At 34.5% G+C, this 12,917-nt stretch overlaps 3 protein-coding genes across 3 annotated transcripts; all 3 read left to right on the forward strand.

The window, feature by feature from the left end:
* The first annotated feature begins 589 nt into the window (after window positions 1-589).
* LOC111468967 (14 kDa proline-rich protein DC2.15-like) lies at window positions 590-1,149 on the forward strand. Its single transcript, XM_023114146.1, has one exon. It carries the CDS (start codon window positions 633-635, stop codon window positions 1,005-1,007), a length of 375 nt encoding a protein of 124 aa, XP_022969914.1. The 5' UTR covers window positions 590-632; the 3' UTR covers window positions 1,008-1,149.
* Window positions 1,150-5,206: 4,057 nt separating this feature from the next.
* Window positions 5,207-5,796, forward strand: LOC111468965 (14 kDa proline-rich protein DC2.15-like). The gene has a single exon (XM_023114144.1). It carries the CDS (start codon window positions 5,258-5,260, stop codon window positions 5,630-5,632), a length of 375 nt encoding a protein of 124 aa, XP_022969912.1. The 5' UTR covers window positions 5,207-5,257; the 3' UTR covers window positions 5,633-5,796.
* A 2,863-nt stretch (window positions 5,797-8,659) lies between these two features.
* Window positions 8,660-9,111, forward strand: LOC111468968 (14 kDa proline-rich protein DC2.15-like). The gene has a single exon (XM_023114147.1). The coding sequence runs from the start codon at window positions 8,712-8,714 to the stop codon at window positions 9,084-9,086; it is 375 nt and encodes a 124-aa protein (XP_022969915.1). The 5' UTR covers window positions 8,660-8,711; the 3' UTR covers window positions 9,087-9,111.
* The last annotated feature ends 3,806 nt before the right edge of the window (window positions 9,112-12,917 follow it).

The following is a 12,917-nucleotide window of genomic DNA, read 5'->3' on the forward strand; positions in this document are numbered from 1 at the left end:
AGTATTAATTTATATTTGTCATTGAAAACAACTATGTATATGGGAGTGTTGTGCATATGAAGTATTATACAATAACAACAGAAAATATCATTCTAACAATCTCTATATATTCATATTATAGTACGACATGTGAAGCATCTCTATTTTCCTTGCAAAACTAATCATATTATATGTTTAATTGTTTTCCATATTTTTCAACCTATTTGTCTATCACATCGTGTAAAATTTAAATATCGTTTCTCCAATAGAGGCAGGCCACACATCATAATGTAGTAAACATTTGTTGATAGTAATCGATAGAGATCTATTTCAAAATCATACCATTTAAAGTTTATTTTATTCCATATCACGAAAAATCTGGATGAAGTCAACCTTTCAAGTTAGTTATGTTCCCAAAGATCAACGAAAGAAGAAAATGAAAATGATGGGTCCCCATCTCAGGAAGTGTCCAAAATTAAGTCTGCCAGCTAAAATGCACATCACACATGAAGGATGGAGATATCATTATTTATTTTTTATTTATCATTCAGCTTCCATACGCCCTATAAAAACCCTAACCCATCTCCAACTCTCCCCCACCAACCTCTCACCTCACAATTACCTTACTTTTGGTTTCCATTGAGTTCAAAACAATGGCTTCCAAAGCTACTGCCTCCCTCGCCTTCCTCCTTGCTCTCAATCTCCTCTCCTTCTCCCTCGTCTCCGCCTGCGGTGACTGCTACCCTAACCCCACACCTTCCCCTGAGAATGGAAAATGCCCTAAAGACACTCTTAAGCTAGGAGTTTGTGCCAAATTGCTCGGAGGTCTGGTCGATGCAACCATCGGCAAGCCACCGGTGACTCCCTGCTGCAGTCTGATCAATGGCCTAGTTGATCTTGAAGCTGCCGTGTGTCTTTGCACTGCCCTTAAAGCCAATGTGTTAGGAAAGGACCTCAACATCCCCATCTCCCTCAGCTTGCTTCTCAATGCCTGCGGCAAGAAAGTTCCCAATGGATTCCAGTGCTAATTTACCATCTTTGTTGCTTCAATAATCATTCAATATTGGTTAATGTCTTAAAATAATTACAATTGTAGCTCGCTTCTTTGTTTTTCTTCTTGTTTTTTCCATTTGTGTTTGAAGGTCAATAAGTTCACCTAATGATGATTTGGTTAGTGATCGATGTTTTAATATATTAAAATGAAAATTTTTATTATTTCCAGTCTTCTTTTCGTAATTCTATCACCAGTTTAACGATTTACGTCTTCAAGCCTCAACTGCTTGATAAATTTAACACGTTGATACATAAAATGTCTTCTAACAATTGACTTAGACATTCAGTTTGTTTCGATTTGTTTGCTGGTGGAGATCATTGTTAAGGGTTAAAATTCAAGTGCATGACCCAATTTTTCTAAAGACTGCACTAGAAATTAGATGTGAAGAATGAGTTTTGATGACTCTATCGACATAAATACTCCATGCAATTCTATAATATCTTTCATATATGGTTGTGTCCAACTGTATACAATTTAGGTATCATTTTTCTGAAAATTAGTATGTGAACTTGGTAAGTCACACTTCTTATTACCAACCATATCCACTACTAAGTGTTGTGGTTTTCTAGCATTTTTGCTTGAGGGATACCTCTATTGGTACATGTTGGTACATGTTTTGTTTGTTTTTTATCAAGAACTTTGGTTTGAAGGTTATTGTACCTAGACATTCCCCCTACAAGATTTATGGGTCTTATGGTTATTGAACAACTCAATTCTAACCTATGCCCTAATTTTATGCATTCCCCGCAACAAAGCCTAATATCGGCATCTAAAACTTCATGCGTTCCCCACGACATCGTCTGAATACCTACACCCAAAGTTTCATGCATTCCCTATGATGGAGTTTGTGTCACACTCACATCAGAAGGTCTTTAGGATATCTTGAGTTCTATAAGAGTTTATTATTAAGTCTTGAGGCACAACCAAAGCAAGATTCTTAACATGTAAGTCCAAATTTATATGAGTCATAAACAATATTGCTAACCCGCATAAATTTTTCATAAACATCAATATTACATAAGTATCTTGTCACCTAGTATTCATACAAACCTTGATTTCTTATAAAGGGTCTTTGGGTAGTTCCATTATTTTCCTCGTGGTTGGTGCCCCAAACAAGTTCTAATCCCCTCGTGATGCCTCACATGATTACCCTTAAGGTCATAAATAAATCTCATATAAAGTTTCATAACGTTTGAAGTCTTTTTAGGGTGTTCAAACATCTCAAAATTCTTACATGGTTATTTTAATCATTTACCACCTCAAATTTTGGTTTGAGTTCTTTTAACATATTCTAATAGCCTTAAACTTTGAATAATCCCTTTAAACCAAGAAATAAAGCTTACAAATTTCTGCTACTATTTAGAGATCACTCCCAGTGGTGTGTGCTATAGAGACATTTTTGTCATTTTTCACCTATCCTTGGTTTAGCCCCTTAACATAATACAATAATAAAAAATTTCATGTATAACTTTATCACGTTGCATTAAGCCTTCCGTTAAAATTTAATGAGCAGCGAAGTCTATTTTAGTGGGTTATTTTAAAGTCACTTGCATGCTCAGCAAATTGTTCGGTTTAGGTCGCTGTTTCTCCGTTCTTGACTTAATTTTTTCATAGTCCTTGCAACTGTCTTGAATCTCACAATTAGAGTCGAGCCAGGGAGATTTCTTCATTTCACTAGCTTGTAAAATTTTCCTTTGACAAGTCCAAATCCCTCTTTCCCCTATTCGTACCAACACCATGATTTCATAGTTACATATTTCCTAGGGATAGAATTTTTCTACCACACTACCACTCTTGATATTCATAGTAGTCTATACGTTCTTATTGTCTACCAAGCCTACTTGGTCAATTCATTTGAAGCAATTTATAAGTACATGTGGGTACATCCTTTTTTCGATTCTCTAGTCACAACACTACATTGTTTTTCTAAGTTCCGAGACATCTGATTGAAACATCTAACCTTCCTCAGCAAAATCATTTTAATGCATATACTAGTGTTTAGTAGCTTATTAATCTCCTTTTGTGAGATTATATATCTTCGCAATTACAGTAAAAATCTTACTAAATCTAAACATGTTCTAAATCATCAATACATTATGTAATACTCACATATCAATCATAGTAAATCAACATATATACATTATTTATTATCTTTCATAAGGCATATAAGGCATACATGACGGTGACAAAGCGTCACTGCAAGGCCATGGAAACATTATGAGCCTACCTTGAGTCTACAAAATCTATAAGTATAGAATTTTGATACTAACTTTAACGACTTTTTTTTTTATTTTTTATAATAAAATGGAGAAGACCCTATTTTTTATAATAAAATGGAGAAGTCAATGCATGCATTGTCTAATAAGTAAAAAAAAAAAAATATTAGTAAAACATTTCATAATGATGAAGCCATAAACTTAAATGTTTATATTAAATTCATTTAAAATAATATTGTTATCAACAACACAAAGGAAAAACACATCACATGAATTTAAGTAAACTAAAACAATGCCCCATGACCCAACTCCCAGAGCTGTGCCAACCCGCAAGATGCTCTGACTCGCATGATCAACCCGTGACCGAGCTGTGGCTGACTCAACTCGGCGCGCTCTAGCATCTCTGATCAGTGCCTTTGGCTCGGTTCGTCCATTTTGAGCCCCTTTGACATCTTTGGATCATTTTCTACCATTTTTACTCTCTTGAGAGCCAATTTTGACGTTTTTAGAAGCATGATTACTTATTTTCATTTCAAAGAGAGAAAACTATCCCAAAAACTAACCTGAGTTCTTTTAACATGTTTTGTTCTCGTACACATATTTCTTAAAAAACGCATAGGAGAACACACAACATAAAATTACTCTAAACAAAACATACTTAATTTTGTAGTTCTCGTAATTGAGTAATTAAAAAAGAAAATATATCTTATCGGTATATATAGTAACTCGTTCTCAGCCCTCTTAGGTTTGTTTAAAGATTGAAAAGTGATTCCATTTCATCTTATAATTTGAAATCTCCAATGGGATGTGAGAGCTAGGTGGCAAAGTATTAATTTATGTTTGTAATTGAAAACAAATATATATATGGGAGTGTTTTTCATATGAAGTATTATACAATAACAACAGAAAATATTATGTATAATAGTATGACATGTGAAGCATCTCTATTTTCTTTATAAAACTTATCATATTATATGTTTAATTGTTTTTCATATTTTTCCTCCTATTTGTGTAACATGGGGTGTCAAATAGAGGTATGACACCCATCATCATAATTTAGTAATCGATAAGGATTTATATCAAGATCATATAATTTAAAGTGCATAGATATAATCAAAATTTAAAATATCGATGCTAACAGTAATATAAAAATCTAAATTTTATGTTAATGTAGATAAAAATGTTAAAAAGGCTGATGTCTATCAATATTTCTTTAAAATAAAAATATAAAATATTATCAATTTTTTTATGATCTAATAGAATTGTCTATGCAAAACTGGTAAACATGTACATATATTGAGAACTATTGAAGGGAGGAAAAAAAATGCCATACAAGAAATTTGAACTATATTATTAGCTCGATTAAATAAAAAATTTAGAGATATTTATTTAATATATGGAATTGGGTTCTTCAAAGAACGATTTTAAATGAGTGACAGAATGACTGTTTAAACAAAAATGGAAGATAGACCGGAGATTTTTTTTTTTTTTTTGTCAGCTAAAAGGGACAAAAAATGAAGAATATATTATCCTCCCGTCTTCCCCGGACACCTTCTCAATTCCCTCCTTACATTTGATTTATAAAGTATTCGATTCAGTTTCTATAAAAATAAATAAACATGTAAAAATTAAAATAGGAAGCCGGATGAAGATGGTCTCAAACATCTCGAACCAAATCAATGGTGATACCATGAACTTCAGAATATTAGAAACAAGAACGCGTTTTCATTTTGTTCCATATCGCGGAAAATCTGGATGAAGTCAACATTTCAAGTTAGTTATGCGCCCAAAGATTAAGGGAAGAAGAAGTATATGAGGAAGTGTCCAAAATTAAGTCTGCCAGCTAAAATGCATATCACACATGAATTATGGAGATATCATTATTTATTTTTTATTTATCATTCAGCTTCCATACGCCCTATAAAAACCCTAACCCATCTCCAACTCTCCCACACCAACCTCTCACCTCACAGTTACCTTACTTTTGGTTTCCATTGAGTTCAAAACAATGGCTTCCAAAGCTACTGCCTCCCTCGCCTTCCTCCTCGCTCTCAATCTCCTCTCCTTCTCCCTCGTCTCCGCCTGCGGTGACTGCTACCCTAACCCCACACCTTCCCCTGAGAATGGAAAATGCCCTAAAGACACTCTTAAGCTAGGAGTTTGTGCCAAATTGCTCGGAGGTCTGGTTGATGCAACCATCGGCAAGCCACCGGTGACTCCCTGCTGCAGTCTGATCAATGGCCTAGTTGATCTTGAAGCTGCCGTGTGTCTTTGCACTGCCCTTAAAGCCAATGTGTTAGGAAAGGACCTCAACATCCCCATCTCCCTCAGCTTGCTTCTCAATGCCTGCGGCAAGAAAGTTCCCAATGGATTCCAGTGCTAATTTACCATCTTTGTTGCTTCAATAATCATTCAATATTGGTTAATGTCTTAAAATAATTACAATTGTAGCTCGCTTCTTTGTTTTTCTTCTTGTTTTTTCCATGTGTGTTCGAAGGTCAATAAGTTCACCTAATGGTGATTTGGTTAGTGATCGATGTTTTAATATATTAAAATGAAAGGATTTATTATTTCCATCTTCTTTCGTAATTCGATTAGGTACATCTTGGAGTCTCAACTTGGAATTTCAATTGCTTCACAAATTTAACATGCTTTTAATATTTTGACTTACACATTCGGTCGGTTTGTAGGCGGAGAGTAGTATTAAAGGGTAGTGTCAAAATTCAACGGCATGCCCCCACACTTTCTAAAAACTTTCTAAAGGCTGCACTAGAAATTAGAAAATTAGATGTGAATCGTGGATTCTGATTCGAATCTATCAACATAGACACTCCATACATATTTACAGTATTTTTCATATACGGTTGTATCCAATAGTCTATAATTTAGGTATTTTTTACTAGGAACTAGTATTCAGACTTGGTAAGTTCGTCGATGATCTTCCATATCACCGTATATCCTTTCGAAATTCACTTAGTCCATTACTATATTTTCCTACTTCCACTCTGGAATGCTCACGGGTTGCAACACCCCTGTCGTCTTGGGTCATCCTAATTTATCAAGCACTTATAGTAAATATTTTACTTGTTGACACATTAATAATTTTCTAACATTCTACCATAACTTTTCTCCCTTAAATGGTTGCACTTCTTGTTACCAACCATATGCACTCTTTTAGGGTTGGTGCTATCTCTTTTAGTGCATTTTCCTAGAAGGATAAACCTCCTTGGTAAGTTTTTTTTTTTTTTTTATCTTGGTTCAAAGGTGGACACTTCCTTAGGAGACGTGTGGATTCCTATGGTCAGTGAACAACTCAATCTTGACTTATGTCCGAGCTTTTATGCTTCCCTTGCGACAGAGCATGATACCTGCCTCCAAAGGTTCATGTGCTTCCTACGACATTGTCAGAATACCTACGTCCAAGACTTCATGTATTCCCTACGATGTAGTTTGTGTTATAGGACCATGTTGCACTACACATAGGGAGGTCTTTAGGTATCTTGAGTTCTAATTCTAAGGCTTCTTTGTTAAGTCTTGAGGCACAACCATGACAAGATTCTTAACATGTAAGTCCTAATTTATATGAGTTATAGACACTTCTGCACCGACATAATTTTTCATAAGCACAATCTTTCATTAGCATCTTGTCACATTTCAAAAAAACTTTGATTTCTTATAAAGAGTCTTTCGGTGAAGTTCCATTCTTTTCCTGATGATTCATGCCCTAAATAGGATATAATCCCCTCATACGATTACCCTTAAGATCATAAATGAAGTCTCATATAAAGTTTGATAACATTTGAAGTCTTTTAAAGTGTTGAAATATCTCAGAATTCGTATCGGAGTATTTTGATCATTTACTCCCCAAATCTTGGTTTGAGTTCCTAACCTATTCCAATGGCTTTAAACCTTATATAATCTACTCCATGCTATCTAGAGGTCACTCAAATCACAAACTAATGATGCCTAACTATAGGGACATTTGGGTTATTGTACTCCTATCATTGATTTAGTCCCTTAACATAATACAATAACCACAAATTTCATCCATAACCTTATCATGTCATATTAAAATTTCTTAAGCGGTGGAGTCCATTTCATTGAATTATTTTTAATGTCACTTGAATTTTGAACAAATTGTCCTGTTTAGGTCATTGATACTTAGTTTTTGCCTTAATTTTTCCAGAGTCCTTTAAATCATCTCGTAACTTTTACACCTACAACTGTCCCCGAACTCAGATTTAAATCTCACAGTTAGTGTCAAGAAATGGAGATTTCTTCATTTCTTCACAATTACAGTAAAAATCTTGCTAAATCTAAACATGTTCTAAATCATTGATACATTATGTAGTATTCCTATTTCAAACATAGTAAACCATTTAAATCATTTATTATCTTTTATAATATATATTTGAAGGTGACAAAGCTTTTACGACAAGACCATGTTAACATTCTGAAGTCTAGTTCTTTGATACCAACTTTGACGACCCTATTTTCTTTTAATAAAATGGAGACGCCATTACATACATAGAAAAGTCAATAGAAATATTTCATAATCGATGTCATAAACTTAAATATTCATTAAAATCATTTAATATAATATTGTTATCAACAACCTAATAAATTTAAATAAAATAAAGCAATAACCCACGATCCAACTCTTAGGTCCTCGCCAACTCGCAAACCTACATGATCAACTAGTGACCCGTCCTCTAACCTGTGACCTACTTGTGGTCGCCTCAGCTTGGCGTGCTCTAGATGCTCTGATAGGTGCATTTGGCTCGGATGGCCTATTTTGAGCCCCGCTTGACATCTTTGGATCATATCCTACAATTTTTACCCTCGTATATGTTGGATCATATCCTAATATTAAGTTATTTTATTTCATTAAATTTTGTAATTTTCATATATTATCTTATAATTTGGAATCTCGAATTGGATCTGAGAGCTAGGTGGCAAAGTATTAATTTATGTTTGTACTTGAAAACAAATATATATATGGGAGTGTTTTGCATATGAAATATTTTACAATAACAACAGAAATTATCATTCCAACAATCTCTATATATTCATATAATAGTATGACATGTGAAGCATCTTTATTTTCTTTATAAAACTTATCATATTATATGTTTAATTGTTTTTCATAGTTTTCCACCTATTTGTGTAACATGTGGTGCCAAATTTAATTATCATAGGTCAAATAGAGGTACGCCACACGTCATAATTTAGTAAATATGGTTAATGGTATCGATAAGGATCTATATCAAAATCATATAATTTAAAGTCCATATCACACCTGAATGATGGAGCTATCATTATTTTTTCTAAGTTTGCTCATCATTGTACGCCACTTTCAGCTTCCATAAGCCCTATAAAAACCCTAACCCATCTCCAATTCTCCCACACCAATCTCTCACCTCACAATTACCTTACTTTTGGTTTCCATTGAGTTCAAAACAATGGCTTCCAAAGCTACTGCCTCCCTCGCCTTCCTCCTCGCTCTCAATCTCCTCTCCTTCTCCCTCGTCTCCGCCTGCGGTGACTGCTACCCTAACCCCACACCTTCCCCTGAGAATGGAAAATGCCCAAAAGACACTCTTAAGCTAGGAGTTTGTGCCAAATTGCTCGGAGGTCTGGTCGATGCAACCATCGGCAAGCCACCGGTGACTCCCTGCTGCAGTCTGATCAATGGCCTAGTTGATCTTGAAGCTGCCGTGTGTCTTTGCACTGCCCTTAAAGCCAATGTGTTAGGAAAGGACCTCAACATCCCCATCTCCCTCAGCTTGCTTCTCAATGCCTGCGGCAAGAAAGTTCCCAATGGATTCCAGTGCTAATTTAGCATCAGTGTTGCCTGAATTATTATTCAATATTGGTTAACGTTTTAGGGTCATGTTCTAAAATAATTACAATAGTAGCTCTGTTGTTTGTTTTTCTTGTTTTTTCCTTTTGGGATTGAAGGTCAATAAGTTCACCTATTGGTGATTTGATTAGTGATCGATGTTCTAATATTATAAATTGAAAGAATATATCATTGTTTATCTATTCATATCTTTATAAATTGGAGCTTAAATTCAATAAAATAAAATGTGGTTCTTACGCTGGTGGAGTTTACTCCCTACTTAGGGTATCCATATATTTGAATCAAGATTGAGCTCATAATTAAAGAAATTAAAAAAAAAAAAAAAAAAAAAAAAAAAAAAACTAAACTAAACTAGGAATAAANTTGACTTCATATTGAATGGCATCATATCATAATCATAATCATATCATATCATAGTATAACTAATAACAAAACATATCTTGTAACATGAGATAACATATATCATAGCATACATATAGCATATCACATGTTAACCAATGACAAAAGATGACATGTGCAGGGTCAACAGGGCACGTCATTCATACTGCAAACAAGTCATCCAACCAAGCCAATGATAGAGTTACTTACTTAGTTGGTGTAGGTCGAAGTTACTAATTTACCCTTGGTGTTAGTCTAGATCTATTTCTCGAAATCGGTTTCAACCTATGCGAGCCCACCGGTTAAGGCATAAGAAACAACTTCATTCATCTAATGATATCAATTATATCTATTTTCGGTTAAAATAACTTAAATTGACTAAGTAATGGTTATACTGACCTCAAATGCTTCCAATAATATAAAAAATGGCTGTAGGACAATCCAAGATAGTAGGAAAGGGATCTAAATGGCAAAAATCGATTCCCACTTAGGTAATCCAAGCCAAAGAGGCCGAAAGGCAAGCTAAGCCAATGCTGGAAAAGGAAGAGGGTTGGAGGTCAAGATGCAAGTCACAGGTCGAGGTGTGAGTCACGAGTTAGGGTGCACATGTTGCAGGCTGGCATTTGGTTTTGAGCTATAGGAGGTAGGAGGTTGGGTCGTTGGGTGGTATTGAGTTTGGAGTGGCTAGTGGGAGTCTGTGTAAAACGACCTTAATTTTCTACTGAATTAAAATCGTTACCATATGCATGACATAACCTCTTTGTGGTCTTAAAATAGCAGAAGAGAAATAATTAACACCTACACAAATAAATGCAACTGCTCTATGTTGATTTTTGTCATTGATGCGACGCACCGTCAACCATACAGGGGCGCCTTCCCTTTACGTGAAATATAAGAGTACAAAAGGTTTGTGTATCGTAAAAAATACTCAATAAGTGACCCTACTATTGGGGTCAGGGAATGCCAACATGGGAGGCGTTCTCCAACCCTTGGGCAACTAGATAGTCCTATGGGCAACGTTCGCCAGTTAATCTCCCATAAATGACGGGAACAGACTAATGTACATCATACTATCCCCACCTGACACCTGAGAATGAGAGTTTTATGAGGTAGCGGCTCAACCCAGAACACTGAATCACACTACTTAGGCAAATCAAGTAATCTAAATCTAAGAACAAAAAAGTAGTCCACCCTACGAATGAGATTTGTTATCCAAAAGACATGTAACTACATAAATTGGTGAACCACCTCCTCCATACCTAGAATGAGCAGCTTAAGTACAACTTAGAACTTTGAGGTATTTCACATGCTTAGATAACATTAAAAACTAAGTCTAAACTTCCTAGAACTCAGAGTAAAGTTCGTGGATACTTATTAGGATCAAAATGGATGAAAGCCTAGAAGTAGATTAGTTATTGAGTATTTTATTCATTGTCCGAATTTCGAAATCTTAAAAACTAAGTTATTATACATCTCTTTTACTTAGTTTTTCCACATATAATATAAGAGGTGAGAGAAATAAAAATTATTACACTCAATCAAAAATATAAAGTTATTTTCTTTTATTAATTTTTTGTAATTTTCATATATTATCTTATAATTTGGAACCTTGAATTGGATCTGAGAACTAGCTGGCGAAGTATTAATTTATGTTTGTAATTGAAAATAAATATGTATATGGGAGTGTTATGCATGTAAAGTATTATATATACACAATACCAATATTTTAGTATGACATGCGAAACATATCTCTATTTTCCTTAAATCACTTATTTTATATATACATTTAGTGTTACCCTAATTTATGCTTAATTCTTTTTCATATTTTTCCACCTATTTGTCTTCCACGTCGTGCCAAAGTTAAATAACATTCGTCCAATAGAGGTATGCCACATATCATAATCTAGCAAACAATTCTTGATCATGAATCAATAGAGATTTGTGAGATCCCATATCGATTAGAGAAGAGAACGAAACATTTTTTATAAATGTGTGAAAACATTTTTCTAGCAGACGAATTTTAAAACCATGAAGTTGACGGTTTTAAGTAACAGGCCAAAATAGACAATATTTGCTAGCGGTGGGCTTGGGCTATTACAAATGATATCAGAGCCAAACATTGGGCAGTGTGCCAGATAGGATGCTGGTGTAACGACCCTAGATTTCCATTTAACCTAAAGTTTCTACTGTATACATAACGTATTCATTTGTGCGAAAATAATGGACTTATGTGTTTGAAAACGTCTTCAAAACGAAATACTAAATAGAATAAATAAACATTAAAAGTACAAATACCCTATTCTAACTTGAGTCTAGGGAATTAAATACAACTATCCTATGGATGTCATAATCTCGACTCGCTATGCCGCCATCCGTCATACAGGGGTGTCTTGCTTTTACCTGAAATAGAAGTAGCACGTGGCTTGAGTGTTTTAAGAAATACTAAGTGACCCCACTATTTTAGTTAGATGCGAACACATACAATCATGAATTGGACATATTCTTTCAATTTGTATTCCCTTAGTCGTCTATCCTAAGCGGGTAATTGGATATGTATTTATTATTCTATACACGGCCCACACATGCAAGTATGGGTCCATTAGCCGATTCACACACCTCCTGGCCCCTTTCCTAGTCAGACTAGCATTCTCTGAAGATATTGTCAGACACCCGTTAGGAATAGTGACCGTCGCAACATTATGATAAGACATAATGATTATTTTCTTGCCTCGTAAGGTATGAACCTGTACCATCGTAAAAATGAGATATTTCCTGATGCATGAACACACAATGATGCATGAGGTCCTAACATTTTCATTCATTATCATGTAAAACAACCCTTTTCATTTTCCTTTCATATCATATCATTTTACAACATAGCCTTTAAAGTCATTTACTTTATTAGCTTAAGTTATTGTCACTAATTTATTCTTAATGAAAGTTCGTTTATTTTCTTTATGTGTTAGACTTCATTCGGACATTAGACACTTTGCATGATTAGATTGAAATGTCTATACATATTTATAGATATGTACGTATAAACATATATAAACATTTTAAGACTCTAATCATGCAAAGTGTCTACGGTATATATGTACATACACACATTATTTTTATGAAAGATCTCATTTTCTATTGTTAGTGTTTCACGGATAAATTAACAATTTAATACTCTATTCATCTTCACTCTTCTTTCTCTACTTGTTTCCTTCTCAACTCATTATAACAAAATTAATATCATTTCTCTATCTATTTTGACTGCTCCCACGTGAGAGCCAAAGAAAGCCAGCCAGAGAGTTTACTGTCTTTGAAAGACTGACTGCTGAACCGACACCCTTGGCTACTGAACCTGAACCTTTATTACTTGATTGAACAATTGAAGAATATAAAGCATTCTTTCTCTTCCCCGACCTTATACTATTGATTG

This window comes from Cucurbita maxima, unplaced genomic scaffold (assembly GCF_002738345.1).
Source record: "Cucurbita maxima cultivar Rimu unplaced genomic scaffold, Cmax_1.0 Cma_Scf00038, whole genome shotgun sequence".
Taxonomy (NCBI): Eukaryota; Viridiplantae; Streptophyta; class Magnoliopsida; order Cucurbitales; family Cucurbitaceae; genus Cucurbita; species Cucurbita maxima.